At 45.6% G+C, this 26,053-nt stretch overlaps 2 protein-coding genes across 4 annotated transcripts in view; one reads left to right on the top strand and one right to left on the bottom strand.

The window, feature by feature from the left end:
- EWSR1 (EWS RNA binding protein 1) overlaps window positions 1-25,097 on the bottom strand; it is a 28,985-nt gene extending 3,888 nt beyond the window's left edge. The window contains exons 1-15 of one of the 3 annotated variants that reach the window (XM_075568848.1): window positions 24,976-25,096; window positions 19,442-19,478; window positions 18,633-18,684; window positions 18,027-18,156; window positions 15,585-15,771; window positions 14,891-15,052; window positions 13,615-13,931; window positions 13,024-13,204; window positions 9,843-9,880; window positions 9,139-9,171; window positions 8,538-8,656; window positions 3,880-4,009; window positions 3,562-3,684; window positions 1,670-1,802; window positions 1,445-1,542 (exon numbers count right to left, since the gene is read on the bottom strand). In XM_075568848.1, coding sequence (XP_075424963.1) covers window positions 1,445-1,542; window positions 1,670-1,802; window positions 3,562-3,684; window positions 3,880-4,009; window positions 8,538-8,656; window positions 9,139-9,171; window positions 9,843-9,880; window positions 13,024-13,204; window positions 13,615-13,931; window positions 14,891-15,052; window positions 15,585-15,771; window positions 18,027-18,156; window positions 18,633-18,684; window positions 19,442-19,478; window positions 24,976-24,988 — 1,753 coding nt within the window. In that variant the 5' untranslated portion in view covers window positions 24,989-25,096. Of the gene's footprint in view, window positions 1-1,444; window positions 1,543-1,669; window positions 1,803-3,561; window positions 3,685-3,879; window positions 4,010-8,537; window positions 8,657-9,138; window positions 9,172-9,842; window positions 9,881-13,023; window positions 13,205-13,614; window positions 13,932-14,890; window positions 15,053-15,584; window positions 15,772-18,026; window positions 18,157-18,632; window positions 18,685-19,441; window positions 19,479-24,975 lie in introns of those variants that run through there. The other 2 variants (XM_075568849.1, XM_075568850.1) reach the window with 2 other exon arrangements.
- RHBDD3 (rhomboid domain containing 3) overlaps window positions 25,044-26,053 on the top strand; it is a 28,273-nt gene continuing 27,263 nt past the window's right edge. The window contains exon 1 of the mRNA XM_075568851.1: window positions 25,044-25,207. The gene's annotated coding sequence lies outside the window, so the exon portion shown is untranslated. The remainder of the gene's footprint in view (window positions 25,208-26,053) is intronic.

Genomic DNA, 26,053 nt, shown 5'->3' with positions numbered 1-26,053 from the left:
ACTGGCTTCATCGGGGGCCTTCTGTCTGACATCCCCTTTCAGACCTCGGCGAGGTTCCACTGACCTCTCTGTTATTTCAATCCAGTTTCACAACTAGTGTATAGAATACACGCAACTGCATTGTCAGCGCGGTGTTACCCACAAGAGAAATTGGTCTCCTCAATCTGCAGTTTCTGTGGTCAGGCTTCAGACAAGCAGGGAAACGCAGGAAACGGTCTTACTATCTGAACACAAGCAACCAGATTTGCCGACTAGCACACATAAAGTTTTTTTGCCCTGTTCCCATTCTTGGCACATATTTAAAGGGGAAATTCCAGTCGGCAAGTTGAATTTCTTAAGTGCTTCTGAATGGGGAACTGTGTGTCAGTCAGGGGTTCTCATCCACCCTCATTTCACCCGCCACCTCTTTATAAGAGCCAGAAAAGATATGGGGAGGTGGGCTCCAGCTGATCACACAGGGACATCTGGCACAAGGGAGCAGCCAGAGGCAATCACACCCTCCCAGGTCCCACTTAAACACACATTAAATATACGCACAGGTGTCAGACTTGGGTAATAATAATAAAAAAAGTGTAAATGATCCAGACTAGAGTCATTAATCATGTCACTGGAATTAAGTCACTTTGGTCATAGAAGGGATTGCCCTTGAGTTCATCAAAATACTTCTATTTATATAAATATCCAATCCAAAAAAGGATCAGCAGCATTTATAACAAATGAAAGGGACGTTCTGACATGCATAGCTACATAAGGCACCCCTTCCCCCCCCAGCTTTCAAATCTTGTGTCACTATGAAGAAAAAACGAACTTTCACTTTGATCAACACTTGGATGTCAGCCTTTATTTTAAAGAAAGGCCAAATAATCACGATAGCTACAACCATCATGGAAACCCCCGGGTTTCTTATCAGCCGAGAACAAGCATTTCCAGTTAGAGGAAACAAAACAGGAAAAAGTCCATTACAATCAGAGTGGAGCTGAAGCGCGCTGCCATGTCCTTTCCCAGCAGGAAAATGGGGTTAAAGCCGCAACACAGATTTCATTTATTGTTTCCAAATGTTATTTGAGGATTGAAGGGGGTCTCCAGAGTAAAAATGTTAATTTCACCTCCAGGGACCCCCTGCTTTCAGAGATACTTACCTCCCGTAGGGGTTGCAACGAGAGAACTTGTGTGTAACCAAATGGCGGTGGTTAAAATGTCCTGCGTCACGTGGACCAACAGGAAGCAGTGACATCATCCGGTGCACCTTCCTATTGGTCCACGTGAAAGGGACATTAACTCCGGAGATACCGGCACCGCTATAGAGGTAAGTATCTCAGGAAACAGGGGGTCCCGGAGCTGAAATTAACAGTTCAGCTCCGGAGACTCCCTGCTCCAAACCTGTAATAAAAAAAATGAAACTGGTATTGCGGCTTTAAACAGGCTGTGCATGTCCCAGACTTACCTGGGGGTGGGAAGGGGGGAGGAAGGAAGCCTTCAGGTTTGGGAGCCTTGCATTGGTTGCACTCTGTTCTCCAGGCAAAGTTTTGGTTTCCACAGCCCCTAAAAGAGACAACCCGATTAGGGGACAAGCGCACAGCTCAGAGGCAGACATCCTGTGTGCCTGGGCTTGCATTTACACCCAGGTCACAACAGCTGGATACAAGGACTCTGGCATCTGCATACTTACGGGTTTGGACACTGCCAGTCTCCAGCTCTGTGCTGAGAGTTGCCGCCGACTGGGCTCCCACGTGGACCCCGTGGTCCTCTTGGGAGGAATCCACCACGCTCGCCCCCTCTGCCACCCATTCGACCCATGGGACCTGCGTCAAAAAAAGTCGTTAGTGGGTCGCTCATTAATCAACGTATCAGGCTGCTGGTGCTACAGTACAAGTCTGTATTTACAGTTGCAGACAGCAAGTCTATCTTTATTTGATAGAACGTAATCACGGAGCTGTGGTGCATGGGACCAAGGATACACCCCACCGCCCCTCGTCCAAAAAGTAAATAGAGTTGAAAGGTGTGGGGTCCCAGCACTCAAATCATCAAGAATAGTATTGGAATCAAAATATTGTATTTATGATCTCAAAAGCAATTGGTACAATTTAACAGACATCCAGTTACACATGTGATGGACCGTTCATGAAAGGGACGAATGTCTCCAGTGTCAGGGTAGAAATCGCTACAACCTTGATAAGTAAAGTGTCTAGGCGAAACAAAGGGGTAAGTCCCTTAATCTTGTTTATAGAAAGCACAAATGATCTGAATATGCAAGAAAAAAGTCTGGAGAAGGGTCTTGAGTCTATTCCTCGTGGCACAAAGTCACTCACTTGGATGTTGCATATTGAGCCAGGGAGTAATCCGATTGCCAATTCTTGGAGTCAGGAAATAATTTATTTTTCCCCTTATGAGTTCATTGGATGATATGTCACTGGGGTTTTTTGTTTTCCTTCCTCTGGAAAAATATACTTTATGTATAGATATAGGGTAGAGTATCTGTCGTCCCAACTTAGATGAGGTTGAAAAAAAGAGACAAACGTCCATCAAGTTCAACCTATGCTACTATGTAACTTGTATGAGGTTTAAATGAAGCTCAGCGGCTGTCTCCTCACGGGAGTGAAAGGTTATTTGCAAAGCATGTAGCACTTGGCTAAGCGAGTTAGTCATCGATACAACGCTCCTGTACAGTTCACTCTCTACACAAGCTAACGTGGTGCAAACGGGCAAATGTTTTGGGGCTGTTAACAGGCATAGCCCGGTTTAAGGACACTCACTAGTAAGGACATATTTTCAATAGCCCCATACCCCTGTGTCCGTACGCTCGCTTTGCGAGTACGGACACTTATTCTGCCCTACAGACCGCCGTAGTAGTGACACACAGATTCCCGTCGCCCAATAGGCAAACGTCAGCTCGCGCATGCACCTGTCGGCACGGCCTGAAAAGCAATACCGGCTCCCTACCTGTACCAAAGCATCGATAAGTGGGGAAAAAGTAGTGCTTCACTTTAAGTACATTTTTGCTTTACATACATGCTCTGGACCCATTGTGTACGTTAATGAGGGGTATGCCTGTATTAGCCCTTCTTCCCCATATCAAAAGAAAGAAAAGGTTCGTTCCTTCCCTGATGTAGGATCACCTGCGAGGGGACACAGCGGATTGCCTGCAAACACATTTCAGAACATACTCAAGACCCTACTCCAGACTTTTGTTGCATATTAAGATTATTCGTGCTTTCTAGAAACAAGATTAAGGAACGTTAACCCTTTGTTGCGCCTAGACACTACCTACCAAGGTTGTGGCGATCCTACCAATCTTCCCAGACACTGGAGACAGTCTCTTTCATGAACGGACAATAACATGTGTAACTGGATGTCTGTTAAATTGTACCAATTGCATTTGATATAAAAACACTATTTTGATTTTAATACTATTGCTCTTCATTATTCCTTAGCGTGCTGGGATCCTACACCTTTCTACTTACAGTACAACCGTCGCACATAGAATAGAGTATGTTTCTGATGCACACACCACTCCATCAGCATTCACCAACTGCACGCACTGAAAGGGGGGTCATTAGTTACCTCCGCGCAGGAGTGGAGGCTGCCCTCTGCCCTCGCGTAGGGGCATTCCGCCTCTCATGCTGCCCATCAGAGACTTCTTGCGAGCTAGAGACACCTTAAGCTTGTTCCCCTGAAATTCTTTCCCTAAGAGACAATGGAAGTTATTAGCCAATAATGTAATAATAATGTAATTCAGAGTTACAGAAAACCTGCAGTATTAAACACTTCAACACCCCACTCAATGTGTTAATGCTGCAGCGACCAGCAGCTGCAATCCCGCTGAGAAAGCCCACACCGTCTCGCAGGATGAGCTCTGTGGGTAGAAGAGCAGACACCCACCATCACACAACTCCACAGCAGTCTTGGCACAGGGTGGGTCCTCAAAGGATACGGTGCCGTCTCCCTTTGGTTTCCTGGTCTCCTTGTCCGTGAAGATGTTGACGATCGGCTGTCCGGTCCTCTTGTTAATCTGTGTGGTGAGAAAGTGACGGATCAGCAAGTGTTAGGGGGCACCCACATACCCCAAATCTCCACCCACATATATAGGACCTTGATTCACAGGCAGGAATGAAGTGTCTTTGCACTGATATTTTTATTTACCAGTCTGTCTTTTATATAGTGCTATCCAGGTACATGGCGTGTGACGGCAGTAATACGTGACATAATTAACACATAGGGAACAAGTGCTTTAAGACAAAAAGTAAACATTAAGAAAACGAATTCCTGCTCCAAAGAGCTTACAATCCAAGTGTTAAGTAGGACTTCCAGAGACAGGAGGGTGTTCTGGTCAGTGCATGTGTAATGTACAGTATTAGCCACGGAGCTGCCCATAGGCTTGAATAAGCAGGTGTGTTTTTTCTTTTCTCCCAACTTCAATTGTATTGTTTTTTGCTAACAAGGCACAGCACTACGTCGAACATCCTGTCACTAAACTTCCTCTGTGCAGCTGTAATACTGAGACACCGCATTGGACAAAACTAACGATACAATATATAACTCACAACGGAAGGGAGAGAGGGGGAGCGGGCGAGATGTAGACACCACCTTGTTCAGTTCTTTTGGTCCTGCTTCCCAGTGGCACTCAGTATACGCCGATTGGGCGAGCTCCTCTTGACCTCCTTTGCGGGCCTAGTCCAGTCCTATCCTAATCCGCTACCTATTGTATCTCATCCAAGGAGAACTCACTTGTTCCTATCAAAGCCATATTGTGGCATTGCTCACTCCCTGGATGTCTGTCTGTGCCAACCAAGGCAGCCAGACTTTTTGGAAATTTGGGCCAGTGTCGTTAACCAGACTCGTTATCTTCTCCATCTGGCAAACAAACCAAATTCTGTTCCGAATCTTTTCAATGGATGGAATTGTATTCTGGTTCCATAATGCTGCAGTCTCGCACCTTGTAGCGGTTGTGAAGTGGGCTACTAATTTGATTCCCGCTTTGGATAACTCCTGTGTTAGTTTATTTAGCAGGAACAACTACGGGTCTAACCGAATTTCGAGGACCAAAATTCTCTAACCAATTTCTGATTTGTATCCATAGGGGTGCTATACGAGGACAGGACCACAACATGCGCAGCAAGTCTCCTGGTTCCCCGCACTGCTTTGGCGTAGGGGGGAATAACCCGGGAAAAATTTAGATAATTTGATTAGGGTGAGATAGCATCTCATTAAAACGTTATATGAGTTCTCCTTTAATGTCGTGCATATGGAGCTTCTGGCAGCTGCATTAAATATCTGACCAGTCCTCGTCCTCTAGGGTCTTGTCTAGGTCTGTCTCCCATTGAGTCATAAAGCGGAGTTTGTGTGTGTAGTCTTTGCTCGAACTAATCACTTCTCTGTATAGCCTAGATGTGAGTCCCCGTGTGTCGGACCCCCGCACACAGAGTTTTTCAAAATTCTTTGTGTATTTGATGTAAAATGCCTGAACCTGGAGGTATCTAAAGAATTCTGTGTTGGGAATGTCCTTTTCCGACTTAATTTGCTCAAATGTCTTGATAGTATTTTTACCCTCTAGGTCTATTAGCCGCATTAACCCCTGTTTCCACACCTTGAAACTTCTGTCTAGCCCTGGAGCAAAATCTGGATTACCATATAAAAGGAGCCATCAGGGTATATCTTGAAGTCAACGAGCATCTAAATTTAGAGGCCTCCCAGACTGCTAGTGAGTCAAGCATTGAGGACAGCGGTTTATCGCTTTTAGCCTAGATTTAGGGTACCAGATCAAGTTATGAAGTTTGAGTGGGGCGCACATTTCCCTTTCTAAAGCCACCCACCTTCTCATGTATGGGTCTACGCGCCATTGTATAATTTGGCATAATTGGGCCGCCTTATAGTATGAGAGCAAGCAAAGTACTGCTGAGCCGCCAGTTTCCCTAGGTCTTTGTAAAACGCTTGCTTTAATCCGCGGCTTCTTGTTTTTCCAGATACATTTTGAGATCTGCGCTTGCATGGACAATATGTCCAATTTAACCACGGGTATCGGAAGAGTTTGAAACAGTAAACGGGGTAGAAGATTCACCTTAACGCTATAGATTCTTCCATTCCATGAGATTCCATATGAAGACCAATCCCTAAATTCTCCCCTCAGGGACAGTCTGGGGTAATTTGCTTGGTAGAGAGCTTTAAAACACTGATATTTACTCCTAAGTATTTTATAGCTTTAGGCTGCCAATTGAAATTGATCTCTATTCATTTTTCAGTCTCTTTTGGGATATTCAAACTAAGGGCTTCAGATTTGGACCGATTAATTTTGAAACCTGATATTCTATTAAATTTCTCTAGGAGATCAAAAAGGTTGCGTAGCAAGGTAAGGGGTGTGGATAATGTCAAGATGACATCAGCGTATAACGCCACTGAGATTGTGACTGAATTTGGATTCCAGAAATGTCTATTACTTCTGATCTGTGCCGCTAGTGGTTCAATGCATAGGGCTAACAGTGGCGAGAGCGGGCAGCCATGTCTAGTACCACTCTTAATTCTAAACAACTCTGATGGGATGCCCTGATGAAGGACCTTTACTGCTGGTTTAGTGTATAATGCTTTGATTGCCCTTAAGATTCTGCCCTCGAACCCGAATGCTCCAAGTGTGGCCTCTAGGTATGGCCAGTCTATTCTGTCAAATGCTTTTTCCGCGTCTAAACTTAACACAATCCCTGAGACCTTGTTGGCATTGATAGTCAATTATGTCTATAACCTGTTAGTATTGTCGGCCGCCTGTCTCTCTCTAACGAAGCCAACTTGATCCGAGCAAGTTTAAGATGGATCTTAAAGATGGATAGAGAGGGTGCTAGTTGGATATTGAGAGGAAGGGCATTCCAGAGGTGTGGGGCAGTAGGGGAGATGTTTTAGGCTGGAGAGGACTTTAGATACAAAAAGGGTAGAGAGAAAACATCCTTGAGCAGAACGCAAGAGTCGGGACGGTATACAGCGAGAAATTAGGGCTGAAATGTGACGAGCAGAAGTGTATAGCCTTAAAGGTGAGGAGGAGAATTGTGTGTAATACAGGATTTGACAGGAAGCCAGGAGAGGGATTTCAGGAGGAGATGCCGTAACAGATTTAGGCGAGAGTACAGCGATTCTAGCAGCAGCATTAAGGATAAATTGTAGGGGAGACAGGTGAGAGACTGGAAGGCCGGACAGCAGGAGGTTACAATAGTCAAGACAGGAGGGCAACAGATGCTGGGAGTTACTGAAAACCACAAGCAGTGTTTTGGGGCTTTTAAAGGCTCCTACCATCAGAGCTGAATCAACATTAAGGAAACCTCCAGGGATGGTAATCAAGAAAGTAGCAGGTGCTAATCAACTGGGTCTCATAACCAAAAATAAATTGGGGGCCAGCAGTTAATGTATTGCTCTATAGGATGTAAATATACATCCAAGTCAGAAGTGATTTTATACTAAGTCCTTATGTTCTCCTAAACCCCTTTAGTCTTGAAGGGGCCTACAGTGCAATCCAGCACAGTGGCAGGAGAGAGATTTTTTTTTATCAGTTATGTAGTATTTGTTACCTTTTTTGTATACAACTTAATTCCCTTTTTTTATGAGGTTTAATATACTGAGGATCCTTTGATTTCTACAGCAGGTTTTAGCCCACCTCCCAGCAGTGCCAGATCTTTGTAACACTTTCCTGTTTGTGATCATAGTTGCAAATGTTCCCAGCAGTTTGAGCTGCAAACTGAAATAGTCAATGTTACCTTCGTAATATCAGGATACATTGTAGCTGCTCAGTTACACTGACTAAAGAATTGATTGAAACTGAAAAGGCAGACAGTTAGTCACAGAATCAGGATTTTTACTGGATTAATAACAGGAGCACCAAACGGTTGCCATCTTAGGTAAGAATGTAGAATTATACATTGGCACAGGCTTCACATACAACACTAAGAAGGAAATACAAAAAGTGTGTGTGGGTGGGAGGGGTTAGTACTGATGCTTTAAGTGAACTGAACTACAGGCATACCCCGCATTAACGTACGCAATGGGACCGGAGCATGTATGTAAAGCGAAAATGTACTTAAAGTGAAACACTCCTTTTTCCACTTATCGATGCATGTACTCTACTGCAATCATCATATATGTGCATATCTGATGTAAATAACGCATTTGTAGCAGGCTCTATAGTCTCCCCGCTTGTGCACAGCTTCAGTGCAGGTAGGGAGTTCAACTTTGCTGTTCAGGACATGCTGACAGGCGCATGCGTGAGCTGCTGTTTCACTATTGGGCGATATGTACTTACTCGCGAGTGTACTTAAAGTGAGTGTCCTTAAAGCGGGGTATGCCTGTACTTGACACTTGTGGCCTCAGCCACCAATGCCAATTTCTCAGCCCGTCCCAAATTGTAAGCTCTATGAAACAGGGACATTGCTCTGTTTACAAAGCGCTAGATATAATGTTATACTGGCACGAGGTATTCGCTTAGGGCTTTCTCTGCGTGGGAAAACGGCAATGCATTGCAGGCACTGGTGAAAACGATTGCTTCTACCTTTGACTTCCTCACTCACCTTGACTGCACCGCAGTGTTTGAAGAACTCGACCACCTCTTCCACGGTCACGTTTTCGTTCAGCCCTTGCATGTAGATAGTGTTGTTTTCCGGCTCCTCTTCTGGTTCCATGGGGGGGCCTGCGAGATCAAGAAGCGTTCATTAATGCAGTTCAGCTGCTGAACTCTCCCTGGGAGAGCGGGGGTCTGTACAATAACAGCTTTATACTGCTCAAACCCCCACAGGATTGGGATTGTCTGAAGCAGCAACTTGTGCTCCGGGGCAATGAGAAGATTAACATGCAGCAGAGTATAGTTATCCTGAGCAATCATACACTTCTAATGTACGAAAACAGGTCTTCTAAGAAGCTCGGATAATACACTAACCGGGCCATCTCATAACTCTTATTCCCTCTGGAGACCCTGGGGCCATATACCACCTTTGAGAGCAAAGGGGTTAAAAAGAGAAAAAAAGGGCGTGGTCACAGAAGACGTAAAGAGATTTATTACTATACAACCCTATATTTTTTACAGGGACCTCCAGACCTGGCCAAAACAGTTTGGAAGGCCGAGGCCACGTGGTAGGACATGGAACCAAGCCCCTCAAGGTCACAGGTACCTACCTATGTCAAGGTCAGGGCCGTCATCCAAGGGTCCTGGCAGATGAAAAGCACAAAGAGGTGTTAGATCAAAGCTCGCGTGCCTGTGCGTCACAAACATTCACAACAAATCTACTTAATACCACCGTGATATGAATGGGGCTCGAGGGCACAAATGAGGGGTGGTGGTGGGGGGGGACGGGGTCCGGGGCAAGGGATAACCATTCTGGCAGACCTGTGCTGCATTTAAACCTTTTACTGCTGCAGGGGCATGAGAATTCCCCCCCCACTGGGGAGACCACCGACACATTCGCTGCTACTCCCTGCACAGCAGTGCTGCAGCAGTGAAGGCGCGTAACCTTTTATAAAAGGGGAGGGGCAATTATATTTTATACTGTTAGCCAACCATGAAACCATACACGTTTGCGTGCCCGTTTTTATAGCAAAATTTTTTATTATATTTTCAGTGCGTTAACGTGTTTCCCCCGGATTACACACAACTCAGCGTTTTGGTTTGTTCTTTCCCCCGCTGTGTTACCATATAACCGTGTACCCCTACGTAATGCCGGCCAGACCCACAAACTGTACACAGGGCATTTTACACCATGGGATGGGAGTTGGGGGAAGAGAAAAAAATGAATTTAGCTTAAAGTTATATAAAAGGGGCAGGGGCATCAGTTTTTCTTTTGCTTTGTTACACTACCCATTTGTAATACTCAAACACTTACCACCAGGCTTACTGAAGCCAGCTCGCTCTCCACCGCTGCTGGGAGAATAAAGGTGAAGAAATGAAGGCCTTTTCCCTCTAAAGAGCCATTAAGCATTCTGGGCCTCGAAGGGGGGTCGGGGGTACAGAGCCGGCACTGGCTTAACATCTCCATACAAAGCATCTGTCTTTCTGTCTCAGCGTAGCACTAATCTTCACGGGTGTGTTGTGTTTGTAATTCCGCCTTTACAGTTATACACATCTGCACAAACCGTGCGTGTTCTGCTTATGGGGGTTATCCCCGTTAGCAGCCGTATTAAGCGTGCAATGCTTTGCGAACAATTAACTAATGGTCACCCTCCCTGCAAACGATGCATGAAGCCGCCACATCACCCGCTAGGTAACTGTACCACTACCAACCCAAAATACATAGCGGCATGTAAAGCTAGTTCCATGACATTGTTTTACCCCCATGGTTTTGCTATATATATATCCCAACACATCTAGTGGATACTATCCCATCAAAAAGGTGGGAATTGGGCCCTGCCACAATGGAGGGAGGGTGAGGCTGGGACACTTCCATCACTAAAGGAACCGACAGCATTTAACAGCCAGGCGTCCCGAAAAGGCCAGATTTTAAGCACCAAAGTTTGAGAACATGAAGGGGTGTGAGGTTTTCACTCCTTCACTGCCAAACAGAATACCAAAGTAGTGGAACCAAACCCATGCAACAACAAGTGTTCATGGCCTGCAGGAACATCCCAGCTGCGTGCACAGCGTTAACCACTCGGTTGCTTTGCTGGTTCAGCAGACAGTCAAGGTATTAATTTACCTTAGATCATTTAGTCCCGGCTCTGATAAACTGCCTTATGTTGGGGGTTCGGAAACATGTTTTGGGAACACTTTGAAGAGGTATATACTAGCCATAGATACCCAGCCATACAAGCATTGCACCTTTAACACCGGTATATTGGTCAGAGACACATGTAAGCTGTCACATGCAGCTTTAAACCTTAACACCACATAAAACATTAATATACAAAAACGGTTTACAATATATACATTTTTTACACAATATAATAAAGATTACACCTGCTGACACCATACATGTTGGCAATTCCATCAAAATGACATTATATTTACAATACATAGTTTGGATCTGTATTTTATTTTGGTTTGGTCTGAGATATTATGTATTTTTCCTCTCCATATAGGCAGCGAGTCCCACTTTTCATTATGCTGCCGGCTGAGTGGGCACTTTTTAGTACTGAAGTGTATACAACGCTCTCACTTTGTAACCTGTGGCATATAAATGCGACAAAGCATGTTAAAAAAAGGGATTTATGTACAACCAATAAGAGCAAAAATATATTATATATATATATCCAGACAATTCATACAATACATAAAACTGATACATATCAGGGGAGTGAGAGAGATCAAAAACACTGCATATTACTTACCCGAAACAGAACCCAGGAAAACCTGTGTGTAAAAGGGGCACTGCAAACAAGTTGCAGAAAGGATGTGATTATCTTAATTACACTTGGCTAAAATAAAAAGATAAAAAAAAAAAAAAAAAAAAGGAAACATCTCTAAAGGAGATAATGGCAATATCTCTCTAAAAAATAATTTAAAAAAACCTATGGGACCTTTTAACCAATGCTTATTGCACAGAGCCCACAACTACTGTATTGTAAATAATTGCTGGTACAGCAGGGCCCCGCTTCTCGGCGCCCTGCTTTTTGGCGATCCGCTGATACGGCGGCACCGAGAAGGGGGATCGCCATCTTTGATTCAGAGTCACTCATGCGCAGAACGGGCGGTTGCGCCCAGCGCACATACAGATGTCTGCGCGCGCATAACATAGGCCGCGCATGCGCAGAACGGCGAAAACGCCGTTCTGTGCATGCAAAATCACGGAAAATCGCCGGATCCGCTTTACGACGATTTTCACTATACGGCAGGCCCCTGGAACGGAACCCGCCGAGTTGCTGCCTGTTCTACGCCAGTAGGTGGCGCTAAAAGTAAACTGTGCGGATAATCTCCTGCAAACCACACAACCAAGAAGGATGAAGCAGTATGTTACTGGCAGAAGTCCCCGGTGATCGTTTCCAAATGACCAGGGCTGTGTATTTACCATCTGCATTGCATGAAGGGCAATTACTTTTGTGCTATAAGCTGCAGTTGTTGGCAATTTTTGCACAGAAAAAACAAAAAAAAATACACAGGTTTTCCAGAGTTCAATATAAAAAATAAATAAAGTCAATAGCTAGCTCTGGTGCCAAGGTGAAATCTAGTCCTAAAAACAATAGGTAGGGAAAATAAAAAATAAAAAAAGTTTATACCATGGAAACAGTCTTTAAAATGGACAAGTGGCATATTGGCCCTCAATGGCTCTAAATAAGGATTTCACCGTTGGCTGCAAGCTGCACAGAGACAGCAGGACTGATTGTTATATTTAAGGTACCTGGGAGGCAATTCTATATACGTCAAAGCGGCCTTTCAAATGGGGATTTTTGGCCGGAAATGTAATGGACAGCCGCTTTGGTGTATACAGAATAAGGCCAGCAGCAGGGCTGAAGGGAGAACTCTCCACAAGAGACATTACTCTGCGGCACTCTGTACAGCTTAACCTGAGCTGGATGGAACATGCACACTTACACACAGCCTCTTGGGCTCCCATTATTGCCAGGATAAGGGAAGGGGGGGAGGGGGATGCGGTGTGGAGGGGAGAGAGACTCCCCAAACCAAACCAGCTGCAATTACAACTCATTGGAGCCTCAGGCCTGAAAGCCTCGGCGATTAACCCTTTACAGCGCTGCTCTGAAAAGGAAAGAAGCGTTAATATGCAATCTCAGTGACCAAACAAATACTGTATTGCTCTGCACCTCCCGCCCCTGATTTTGAAACTTCAGTGAACCGTAGTGCAGGAAAATGGGGCCCGAAGTCATGAAGAGGGTTATGTGCATGTCCCATGCTTACTACTGTTAAAGCAGAGGTTAACACTATATGACCAGGGAGGCAGCTGAAGGGCAAGAACAGCACCCACCCAAGTGTCAGACTACAATACCCTCTAGGGGCTTTGGTAAGGGCTCTGCTGGTGCCACAACCATTAAACATGAATCCTTCAGCCACCTCCATTTGTTCCCGCTGTACAAGTGAAAAGGCAGTTAGTTCTGAGATAAAAGATTTTCTCTTACCCCATGCCTCCGCGTCCTCCCCTCCCACCGCGGCTCATGCCGCCTCTGTCAAATAGGCTACGCCCTCTGCCACGGGAGTCAGAGCCACTCGGGCCGCGGCTCTCTCCAGAGCCGGAAAAGCTTTGGTGGGAATCCTGGCCATAGGATCCCTTGCTGCTGGAGTGGTCCTGACGGTAGCTGCCTGAGAAATGGGAAAGACGTGGTTAATGCAAACAGTATGAACCTACATCCACACAGTGACCCCTTTGTGCAAGGGAGGTGGAAACCTACGCTGCTGGTATATTGTGTAGTGCAAGTTTCCACATACAGTACATGATGCAGATGCACATCTTAAGCACAGGTAGCCACCTCGCCTGCTCTGTATTTAGGCTATATGTGTACCCAGCATAAGTGCACAAAACCAGTATTTGAAGGAAACTAGAAGCTCTAATCTAGCAGTCTCATTCAGAGTGGTAAGGTGTTGCTATTGCAACAAGATTCATACACCACGAGGGGCCAATCATTTTAATGTAGACCCGAGTACTAGTATCTCTAGTCTCTGTACTTCAGAAGACCCCTAAAAAACCTTTAGCTAAAAGGCAAGTGACTTACTCTGCTGGCCATAGCCGCTGCTCTGCTGGCTGTACTGGCTCGGGGGCTGGCTTCCATAGGATGTGGCTGGCGGTGGGTAACTAGTGGGAGGTGGTTGTTGCTGCTGTTGCTGTTGGTAGCTTGGTTGGCCGTAGCTGCTCTGCTGGCTGTAGCTGCTCTGCTGGCCGTAGGAGCTGGGTTGGGAGTAAGAGCTAGGCTGGGAGTAGGAACTAGGCTGGGAGTAGGAGCTGGGCTGCCCATAAGAGCTTGGCTGGGAATAGGAGCTGGGCTGGGAATAGGAGCTCTGCTCATAGCTGGAAGGCTGAGCGCTGGAATAGCTGGAATAAAAATGAGCAATACAGAATTAAACACAGACAGGGCCTTATTGTAATGCCACAAGCCGCTTTCCATATACACGTTTACATTGCCATGAACCATTTTCCCCAAAAGGGGCCTGTAGCACACTGTGCAGTTAAGGCCGCCCCCTCCTGCAGCCAAAAGGTTATACCCATCAGAGACGTCTATCTAATCCATTATCCACCAAGCGCTCATCTGGCCGACTGCTCAGTGCAACCACTCATGCGGAAAGGCAATATGGCACAGGACTGGGAAAGCAGCTGCCAGAGACCCCTGGGTTTACAGGCAGCAGTTCATAAATCCTGGAACGCCCCCTCAAACCTCAAAAGGTTAAGGCAGCTCAGATGCCGCCCACCGGTGCCATTGTGTAAACCAATATTAGCGACAGGTGTTAGCCATCCTAATCTGAATCACTCATAGCATAGTGAGCAAAGATAAACTAATAGCCTGGGATGGGACCGCAGCATGTATTTACTTCAGACTTTCAAGGCAACTGTATGTTCAATGAGTACATAAACAGGTGATAGTGGGGGAGATACGGACATTACTGCACAGCTGCGACAAAAACAAGACCGAAATGCTCTACCTCCTTCCTTAGGAGTCCTAATTAAACACGTCTTGCAATAGCAATAGTAAATTGTTCCGCCATGTAAACCCTTATTTCCTTTCAGCTTAACCAAGGGGGTACTCAACCCCCCCCCCCCTCACCCCAACATGCCAGGTTATCAGGATATCCCAGGTGGCTCAATCAGAGGCTCAGTCTCTGATTGAGCCACGTGGGCTGAAGCTGGGTTATCCTGATAACCTGGCATGTTGGGGAAAGGGGGGGTGGGGCTTGAGGACTGGAGTTGAGCACCCCTGGCCTAACCGATTCACTGCTCACAGGGGAAGGTGCCCTGATCCTGTCTTGGAAACACAGTAGTTGGGAAATGATAGTTACCTGCTGGGAGGGTAAGATGGTGGGGCGGTCACTTGCTGCACTGGGTAGCTGGCTGGAACCTGAGGATAGCTGTACTGCCCGTAACCCATGCTGGGCTGCGCGTAGCTGGCGGTGCTTGGCGGGGGCTGACTTGTGTCCGCAGGCTTGCTTCCATCTTGAGGTCTTTAAAAAAAAAAAAAAAAAAAAAAAAGCTTATTTTTAATAAAACCTCCTGCATGGGAAGCTGGCTCCCTCACACAAGAAATCTGTAATCATGTACTATTTAATTCAACCATTAATACTACATGCCCTCCCCCCATTCTCCTTATTTTTAAATATAAAGTGACAATGTATGTTTCTGCATTCCTACCTAAACCTGTTCTAAATCCCGATTGTGTACCTAACGAAATGGCCGCCTTCTAACGTTGTGCATACGCCCATATGTGGTATTTTTATTTGCTATTAGGTATATTATTAAATATTTGGGCGCTGTAAAAAACAAAGTAGTAATGCCACGGTATTAACTGCAAGCTTCCACTGAGAATCAACAAGGTTTGCCAAATGTCTCTAAACCCAGGCCGTGTGCTCTCTATTGTTATCTTAGCACACTCCCAAATGTGGACTCAATGATGGGATCTAGATCATACCTGGCGAGATCCTATTAAAAGCATTTCACACACCGAACTGGCCCTTGACCAAAAAATGACCATCTTACCTTGCAGGGGCAGTGGTGGCAGGCTGCTGTCCATAAGCAGCATACGTAGGTTGGGCGCCATAAGCCGTGGGTGCCGCGTAAGCAGCCTGGGTGGTGGTGGCGGCTGCTGTAGTGGTGTCATAGCCGGTTGTGCCATAGCCTTGGATGGGCTGGCTATATGCCTGAGGTGCAGCTGGGGTAGTGTAACCTGCAACGAGGGAGAGAGCTTCGTTGCCATCTCCTTTTTCTCAGCAAACACCCCCATATTCTCCCGCCCCCACACACAGTCATGGAATGGACATAATGAGATCTGTGAAACCCTCAGGCACACAGCCTATTTGGCAATGTATCCTGATCACTAACAAGTATCCTTGCTCTGTGAAGTCATATCCAAGATATGCTCGCCGATTTACTACACCAACGCTGGTCACATGCCAGTAGTTACTGGTATGTTTTATGGCAGGTACAGACAAAAGGTTACATGGAGAACCATCAGAGACAGGACATCCACATAAGTGCATACATAATGTAATACCAGCTAAGATCCAAGTGGGGAAAATGAATTGGTCTCTGCAAATGGGTCCCTGTGTTTTAATTTACCACTTGGAGTACAATCAAAAATGCTCCAGAAAACAAACACAGTAACTGAAATATGCACAAGTTTTCAGCTCCATAGGAATCAGTACGCGCTATCAAGTTAACAGCTGTGTGTAGAGGGCTTTACAATGGGATTAGAAAGACACATGGGACATGCATAGGTAGATCAGCAACACAAGTTATGACATGCAGTTTGGCCCTTAGAGGGAGACACTGAAGCGATCAGCCTGGCTGTAACATACGATTTGCTGATGTACCAGAGATGCACTGCATGAGCCTGTGTCATTAAAGTCTCAGTACTAGCAACAACAAAAACACCACAAATGTAAGTAGCACAACTCAGCGAGCGTGTACCTGGGGTCCTGCTATTTATGTACAACATTAATCCTTTTATAGAGCATCATGCATCAATATGTCTTTGGTGCAACTAATAGCAAAAAGGTGCAATTGAAGGGGAAAAAAATTCCAGAGGAAATGTATTCACTGATGAACCTGGTTCAGCACCAAACAAACATTTACAAGTTAGCACTATGGACATACATTCTTGCCCGTGGGAAATTACGAAGACAGCTTACGGAACAAGGCTGCAATTTGGGGCGGGCAACCAGGAATTTTAAAAGGTGCGATAGAGAAGCTACCACATTAACACCGGTTTTCTGAACCGGAATATGTAATAGCGTTGTCTTGGCCCTAAAAGTCTAACACAGCCAAAGTCAGCAAGCACTACTCCTGCATGAAAGTAGGGTCAGAATACTTTTGTTGTCGGAGGGGATCGGTGAAACATTCCTGCTCAGTGCACGGCAGGTCCCCGGGCAGAGAAAGGGTTAATATGCGGCATCTGGGAGTTCTAAAACAAATAACTGCAGGGCCCATTTACAAGAATGCCCAAAATGCAACATTAACCTTTCGCATAAACAGATACGATTTGAAGGATTTCAGAAAGAAACGTGTTTAGGATGCAAAAAATTAAAAATAAACAATTCTAGCTTGCAAAAATAGGTCATTTAAAAAATAATAAATAAAAAAATTATCAGAAAGGTAAATGCAGCCAGCACTGCTGCGTTAAACACAGGTAGTGTTTTAAAAGGAGTTACGGTAGACACGACAGGTTGAATCCAACATTTATCCATGCAACAGTGAGGCAGAGGCAAACCTGTGCTGGTCCCTTCTACTGAAAGCACAAAGCAGAAAGCAGAAAGTGGGGAAGTCAGAGGAAGCGAGAGAATGAGAGGTCATGTGTATATAGAAAGACAACCTCCAAATTAAGGCTGCGCTTATAGTAGCAAAAGTTGCACTCTAGTAGTGTGATTTTGCTGGTGGCAAGGGGCGTTGACTTCAGCAAGGGTGAATGCAGGACTTCAGCAAGGGTGAATGCAGGACTTCAGCAAGGGTGAATGCAGAAGCTCCGATTGGCTTGCTGCAAGTCACGTAGTGCGGCCATCACTGTAAATCACAGAATCCCTTGACTACAGCGATTTTGGTAGCTCTCTTGCTGCGCAGCACTGTCGCGCACACTATGGCCACCCACGACAGACGTTATGTATTTGTTGTGCCGCTGCGCGCCATCGCCGCTACTATAAGCGCAGCCTAATATGACATTGGCACCGACAACTGCCACAGGGACCAGAAACGCACGGCAAAGCAAGACAGTGTCTGCTATCTCATCCAGCAGCGAATGGGGCGACTTCCTTTCAAATTTATAAATTAGGTCAAATGTATCCTAGCTAAGGGAAGGACAAAGGAGACTAATCGATACATTGATACACCGATACATGCAAGGAACTCCCAAAGCTACACGTGGCCACAGTTAATGTGAAACATTCCAACACCCCCTTATCTTGTATTTTATCCAAATGAAGCTCTTACCAGTTGGCGGCTGTCCATAGGTTGCAGCGTACGCAGCCTGCCCATAAGTAGCAGTTGTCTGTGCCTGGGTGTAGCTGGCATCAGCAGTGGGTTGTGCGTAGGCTGCATAACTCTGCTGCCCATAGGTTGCCTGCAAATAGGGGGGAAGAGACAGGAAAGTATGAATATTAGGCTTTTACAGCAAATAGTGGTCAAGCCCTCAATCTTCAACATTATACAGCTGAAGAGATGCGGGGGCTCCAAGCATCAGGAAAATGACCAGCGTTAGGAGTTTTGATGCCATTGATTTCTTTCCTGCATGACAGAAATGTCACCAATTCAGCTATAATTTCAGACAAGGGACCTGGTGCGGGGTTTCAAATGCTGGACTTTGCTATACCAGAGCAAAGTTCAACTCATTCCTCAGTGATAAGCACCAATCCCTGCACCTTATTTTGACCCAATGAGATCTGGGCATTTATGCAGCTTCCCTCTCTTCATGAAAAGGTGACGGGCAAATGAGAAATGTGCCTCAGTGGCGACTGCAAGGAGGCGCCTCCAATACAAGTAAAACTTTTACATGGGCTTTGTGCCCGGTACGATAAAAATACAAGTTCTGCACATTACCTGGGTAGCCTGTGCGTATCCCTGAGCTGGCTGGGCAGTATAAGCAGCGTAACTGCATTAAGGAAAAAAGAAATACGTGTAAAACAGAAGCAATAGTGCAGAAACATCTCAAATCAGACACATTAACAGCCCTCAGCCAATATGCATGTGTTGCACATAGAAAGGTGGTGATGTTTGATAAGCAAAGACAAAAGTAATTTATTTAACCACTTCAGTGCTACATGAACAAGGTGATAACAGAAAGTAGCAGTCTAGACACACAGACTGTACAATACATTATAGAATATATTATGAGAATGTTAAAGCAGCAATCCTGCTTGCAAGTGGAACCACTGAGACCCCTGAAGCTAGACAGCAGTTCCAGAGATAGGCTTACTGGTTTCATTGCCAGCATTTTCTAAACTTTTAGGGAACGCAAAATGGGTGCCAAATTTTGCAGGTCCCTTGGGCCAATAGGAAGCTGCAATGTCATCAGGCGTGATGACTGTCTTCCTATAGGACGATTGCTTACATTTCCAGAAAGTAACACAGACAACTAAACTGGCAAGTATTTCGGTAATAAGGGGTCCACGGAGCCCAGAATAATGCAGTTCAACTCCGGAGAACCCCAATTCTAACTACGGAAATTAATCAGTATGGAAATACAGTGGGATTGTCGCTGTAATGGCGCTGCTGGCTGGGAAGATCTCACTGCAGATCCCTCCAGGAATGAAGAGTTGTGTTATATTCTGCTTAAAATGGCAGTGCCAGAAGACAGCTAGTACAGATACAACCATTCAAACGACATTGAATGAAACTACACAACTCACGTCTGCTGGGCTCCGGCTTGGCTGTAGGTGCTGTAATCTGCAACAGAGGGGGACACTATTAGGAGTGACTTGACCACAGCCAGGATTTCATTGTTGAAGACCAGTATTTGTAGAATACAGTTTGGAATTATATAGAAACAATGATGAGCAGTGCTATGCAAGTGTGTTGAGAAAGACTTTTTTTTAACCCCATCCTTTTCAAAATGAGCCTTTGGGAGTAGAGGTGTTACTTAATACTATTTTGGCATAGGCTAAGTAACAGAACTATCACTTCCTCCATGTAAAGTACAGAAGTTTAATGCTGGGTATGTTCTTACACATGATGAAAATCTTTGCAGATTATTGATGTGCTTCCGCTGGATGGGAAGCCGGACACAGATCTAACGAGCAGAAACTGATTTTATACATCGGGGGGAAAAAAAGGACTTCCAGCACAAATCCTGACATCACAATGCGCCCACTCGCAGTCCATCGCTTAGAATTCGCTGTGCCACCAATCTCTCTAACTAAAGCCAGTCCGCCCTCTGGTCACAGGTTTACTTTTGGCTGCCAGTGCAGCAGCTGACCGATTAAAAACCTGCTGACAACAGCCAATAGTTTTTATTCTTTCATCTACACAAAATGTCAATTCTGAGGGGCAAAAGGATGTCAAATGCATCACCAAAGAAGAAGTCTGTGAGCCGTGTAATATGATTGACTGGGGCACTAAAAGGAGTCCTGGGATGAGCTGTATAGTACTGTTTCATGCAGGATGTTGTGAACGATCTACAAAGCCCCAAACAGTACTACCAACACCAGTGTTTGTAAGACAAGAAGGCAAAGAACGCTTCCTCTCATCAACCCCATAACTTGTCTTTATAACCTGGTTGCTCTCAAAAATAGGGGGGCACGTTGCCAATTATAAAAAGGTCCCACCTGTCCTTCCCAGGCGCAAATTAAAACATCCTTCACTGGTTACCATCGCTGCATAAATCTGGAAATTGTAATAATCAATCCCTCATTTCAGTTTTTGCATACTAGGTTATGTACAAGAGAGATGAATATATTTCCTCCAACAATGGAATTAAAAATAAAATAATTATTCTACTTTGAGGCAGTTAACCTACAGGGGATGTTTAACATCAGGTAAGCTAGTGTACATATTTTATGTACTTTCAAATGTCAATAAAATACACACTTTAAATAAACGTAGAAATGTTTGACTATGTAAGAAATGTATATGTAGATAAACACACTTTTCTGGCTATGTACAATCCCAGGAAATCAGACAATTCAAGCCTCCGGGTGTCAAAAACAGTAGCTTTGATTTACAACCTGTGGCACTCTGCATCATTACAGCAAATGTACATGGATGTAAAGTCTGTGCCTGCAGATGGTTACAGAACTGTTATTTTAAGTTGGTAAAGAAGCATTCCAAGGAAAAGCAGTGAGGGGTCTCTGAAGCTCAGGTGGCCCCCTGCTTCCTGAAACACTTACCTCAGTTGGTGCTGTCAGTGCCGCCTTGTTTTGAAATCTCCTACGGAACACAGGTGAACAGGAAGCCGTCACAGCTTTCTATTGGCCCGCGTTCTGCAGAAGAGTTAAACCTCCATTTTGTTTCCCCAGCAGAGGATGGTAATGAGGCACCTTAAGAGACAAGTATCCCGGCAAGCAGGGGGTCCCCGGAACTGAAATTAACACGGTTCAGCACAGGAGAGACCAATCGTCTCATCTATACTAAATATATATAAAAGTGTAGGCAGAACCATAAGCCCCATAATTTGACCATTTTAATGGTTTATTTGACTCAAGCCTGTGCTTTAGTATTCAATTATTCACTCACTTCTGACTGCAGAAACTACACTTTGAACCACATCAATGGTGTTAACCTGGGGGGCAAAAAACCCTCAAGCTATGGTCACATCAGGGCTACTAAATGGGTGACTGGTAAGAATTTGTTCTACAAAAGGGTGGCTCAGAGCAGCTTCATCCTTCTGGAAGAAAGCAGTGTACCAGATCTGGATTCAACAGACGAACCCCCCTCTCTTTAAAAAGTAGTGTGCTGTGGACAGTGAAGATGTTGGGTCCACAGGAAACGGACTCAGAATGGAAGGAGAGGACCCAGTTTCATAATAGCACACGCAGGTGTAATCATTAATCTGTATTCATGTCTATATATTTCTACTGAAATGGCACTAGGAGACATGGGGATGATGTCCTATTAAGAAAAATCAATACAACCCCAGTAACCCATTTGCAAAGTCACACTGCTTGAGTAATAGCAACAAAGGTAATAAATTAGCAGAGACACTCAAAGGTTCAGATCCTAGTATATCATAGGGCAGGGGTGCGCAAACTGTGGGGCGCAAGATTTTCTAGGAGGGGTGTGGCGCTTAGAGGCCTCACGCTCTTCCCTAAAGCATTTAAATGAAATACCGGAGGACTGCGCAAGGGCTCTAAGTTCCCTTACCTCCGTCATCAAATGACGTGGTGGGGTCACATGACAGCATGTTGCCATGGCAACGTGACCCCTGCAGCGTCATTTAATGCCGGACACAAGGTAAGGAGGGGGGCGCAGACTGAAAAGTTTGCGCACACACCTGTCATAGGGTCTGGCATGAAGTGGTAACTACGTCTTAATCTACTTGTTTTTGTAGGGGAGATCGCCATTTTACAGGAGGACCCGCCTCTCCCGTTGCATCAGAGACTGCAAGAGCCGGAGGGCCCATGCTTTGACACAAAGGGTTAACAGTGTAACCTGCTTCTTTAGGCCTGGGACATGGTGCAGGGAGCGGCGCTGGGCAGTGCTGACGCTCATGCTCTCCTGTTCAAGCAGGAGATTTTTCTTGTCCCTGCATGAGCGTCAGCGAGCGCGCTTGTGTGCCGGGTGGGAGGCTTTCGGGAGGCGGGGCTAGCGCGCCACGTCACCGACGTCACGGACTGCCATTGGCTTCTGGCAGTCACGTGACTGGCCCTGCGCTTGCATGAGCGGCAAAATTTAAACTTGCCTGTCTCCTGCATTTCCACACGCCTCCGCACGCCAGCGGAAGCGCCGTCTAAAGCCGCGCTGATAGGGATAATGTTTCCCCTCACCGCGGCTCAGCACGGTCTTTTTGACCATGTTCAAGGCCTTAGAAAGACCATCACCCTTCAGTGGCATGGTGCACGGCAATAAAAGGGTCACCCCCCACTGTACGTCATTGCCCCTTGCTCGTTTATTAGGGGCTGTAGGCATACCTCACAGAAGGGATGGGGCCTCCAAACCTGCCCGTCATACCCGGCCCAACACCCAGAACAGAAATAGTATCGCATGCTGCGAAGAGCAGTCACGTGATGCGGAAGTGCCAGTGGGCACAAGCCTCAGGCAATCACAGGGTTAAAGCAACGCTGTCAATTTTGTTATTTTTAAAGAATTTAAATGGGGAGGGAAGTCCTGTGGAGCTGAACAGCACTATTTTCAGCACCACAACCCCCAGGTCCCAGAAAAAAATGGTTTGTTTAAATGCCACTGTTACTTCCTGGAACGATAAACAGCCGTCCAATAGAAAGCCACAATGTAACCCGCCCAGATGACATTGCGGCATCCTATTGGCCCGATGGAGCCGCAAGATGTGGCGATCATTTTGGATTTCCAAAAATGGGAGCAACACACCAGCAATGATACCAGTAAGAACCATGGGGACCAAAACCTAAAAATAGCAGGATTCAGCACCGGAGGACTCACCAGTTCGAATGCTGTAAAAATATAAAAACAAAAGCAAGCGGGATTGTTGCTTTAAAGTAACCGTTACGTTATATTCTGTTGCACATCCGCTACTTCTGTCCAGCTATTTGACTAATGATGATTTCACACTTAATACACAATGGGCAGAGTCTTATTTCATCAGAGAAAGATTGAAAGAAGAAAAATGGTTAACATTGCCAATTAACAGCTTACTTATGTCGCCAACATATTTCTCAGCGCATTACAAAGTTGGGGGTTAAGACAAGAACAAAATATAACATTTATAGAACGTAAGATATAATAAAATAGGTAATGAGGTCCCTGCTCTTCCCTTAACATATCTGGGTTCTCCAGGGCTGAACCATGTACATTTCAGCTCTGAGATACCCGGGGATGGTGTAGCCAATACAGTGCCCTGCAGGGGACACAAAATAGAGATTTAAATATCCTACGGGCCAATAGGAACCCATGAGCGATAAGTGGGAGATTTAAAATCGCCATGAAGTGCCGGCGGCAGCTTGCCCGGTAAGTATCTTGGGAATCAGGGTGTCCCGGGAGCTGAAATAAATGTGGTTCAGCTCCGGGGACCCTGTGCTTCCCACCTATAAATAATAAATAAAATAAAAAGCAAGTCAATGTGGGACTGTGCCTTTAAGGAAGCTGGCTCTATAACCTCCACCATCCATGTTTAACCAGCAATAATATTTTTACCAGATTATCAGGGCCAGGGTCAAGTTTAGGCTGACACATCAGTGTCTGTGAGGAAATCATTATTCTGCTGCCGGTTAGGAATAAACAGTGCTTTTTTTCCCCCTATAATTTTTTTTAGTGTATTTTATTGTGAATTATTCTTGGACGTGTGCAAAGTAGTTTCGAATCCAAGTTAATTTTGGTAAATGTTTATATAATTATTTTTTTTGTGGGGATCACAATAATAGAACATTTACCACGTGGTCTATGAACAAAAGCTACAAAAGCTACAAAAGCTACGCCCTACCCCCCCCGTCAACTTAAACAAAAGCCCCGAGCATACCTATTCAGGTAGGTAGACTACATGTTTTAGGCCCTGTGCGACCAGCTGCAGCCATTAAACAAAGGTTTTAGTGTGTATATAGACTGTACAGGTTAAAGGGAGCGTGTATAGGAATTGCTTGGAAGTTTCTACATCCGGCACGAGTACATGAACTGAAGCGCACAATACTGGGACTGTAGTGCACAATACTGGGAGGGTTAGGGCTGAGCAAGCCCCTCTTATCCTGTCTCGCCGGGTATACCTCTACCTTCCCGCTACTTTTACCGCGTTTAGCCCACGTGTCCGATTACATCCCACAAAATAGTAATACAGATCTATACACATGCTCGGTACGTGCACACACGTATTGTAGTATTGGGGGAGGGGGCTAGGAAGGGCAAATGCGCATAGGGGGGAAGGGGACACAAAACCAAGCCCTATACACAATAATAATAGCGTTTCTCATATAGCGCTGTTTACAAAGCGCTGTAAATATCCCCCGGATATACTCAGCATTTACATTAAACCGGCCGCCTCATCAAGTTGGATGAAGGAGGGGCGGCCCGCAGGTTGGGCCTAGCCGAGGGGGAGCGGGGTATGTGCAAGCTCAGGCCCCGCTATAGGCCGCAGTGCGCGGGGTATGTGCAGGCTCAGGTACCCGGTATAGGCCGCAGTGCCGGGGGAGCGGGGTGTGTGCTGGCTCAGACCCCGGAATAGGCCGCAGTGCCGCGGGCTTTGGAGACTATATCCTACACAGGCCTCGGTTTACCCGACGTACGGAACACCGTGAGCCGCCAAGGCCCGGCGCCCGTTACTCACCCGTGGAAGCCATTTTGTGTCTCCTCACTCGCTCCAACGTCCGTGTGAAGGGAGCGCGCACTCACGCATGCGCAGGACCCACTGTCCGGAGCGTACCACTCTTAACACATGGAGGGGGGAATTAGAGCCGAGAACCGGGCCCCGCCTCCCATCGAGTAGACCGGGGCGGATACATCCATAGAATAGCGGACATGGGCAGACCGCTGCACTGGATGAGGAAACCTGGCTGAGGGTAAGTGAGATCCCCCCCCCGGAGGAGGTGCGAGTGGTCTGCTCCAGAGTTGGAGTTAGGGGTCGTGTTGCATGACGATGCCCGGAGCCGTAGGGTTAACGTAAAATGGCCGCTGGGAAAGGGGTGAGGGGCTGAGGTGTGGCAACACCTGGGGTGCATTGCTCTGCAGAGCCCTGTGATATATGTATTGATGGGGCAATGTTTCTCAGTGCACAGAGCACACGTTTAACAGTTACGCACAAGTATATATATATTGATACACTCACACACTATATCTATCTATCAATTTATCTATCTATCTATCTATCTATCTATCTATAGTCTGCCTGTTTTTGCTGGCTATGCATCTTAACCCTGGCTGTGCTCAAAGCTGTGACCATGCAGCAAGCTTAAGCCTATAGGGAACCATGTATAAAATGGGTTTTGAAGCAAAAAGTGGCACTGTGTGCTCATTTGCATGTCATTTCCCAGAATCCCTTGCTGCAGTGGAAGTGCTGTGTGCTGGGTGATAATGGGGAAAGGCGGGGTTGCAGACCTGCCTAAGACATTTGATATATATAGATATAGATATATATATCTATATATCTATCAATGGACTTTCTATTAACAGATTTATGCATATTTTTTAATTATATATTTTTTTATATCCGCCTTGCACACTTTAATAATTAAATTTAAATATATATATATTTATATATCTCAACCGGAAATAGCCGTGTTAGTCCAGTTGCAATAGTGCAGAATAAATATCTATATATATATATATATATATATATATATATATATATATAGTGCATTTATTCTGCACTATTGCAACTGGACTAACACGGCTATTTCCGGTTGAGA

The sequence above is a fragment of the Ascaphus truei genome, chromosome 13 (genome assembly GCF_040206685.1).
Source record: "Ascaphus truei isolate aAscTru1 chromosome 13, aAscTru1.hap1, whole genome shotgun sequence".
NCBI lineage: Eukaryota > Metazoa > Chordata > Amphibia > Anura > Ascaphidae > Ascaphus > Ascaphus truei.
This window is presented reverse-complemented; position numbering and strand designations above follow the sequence as displayed.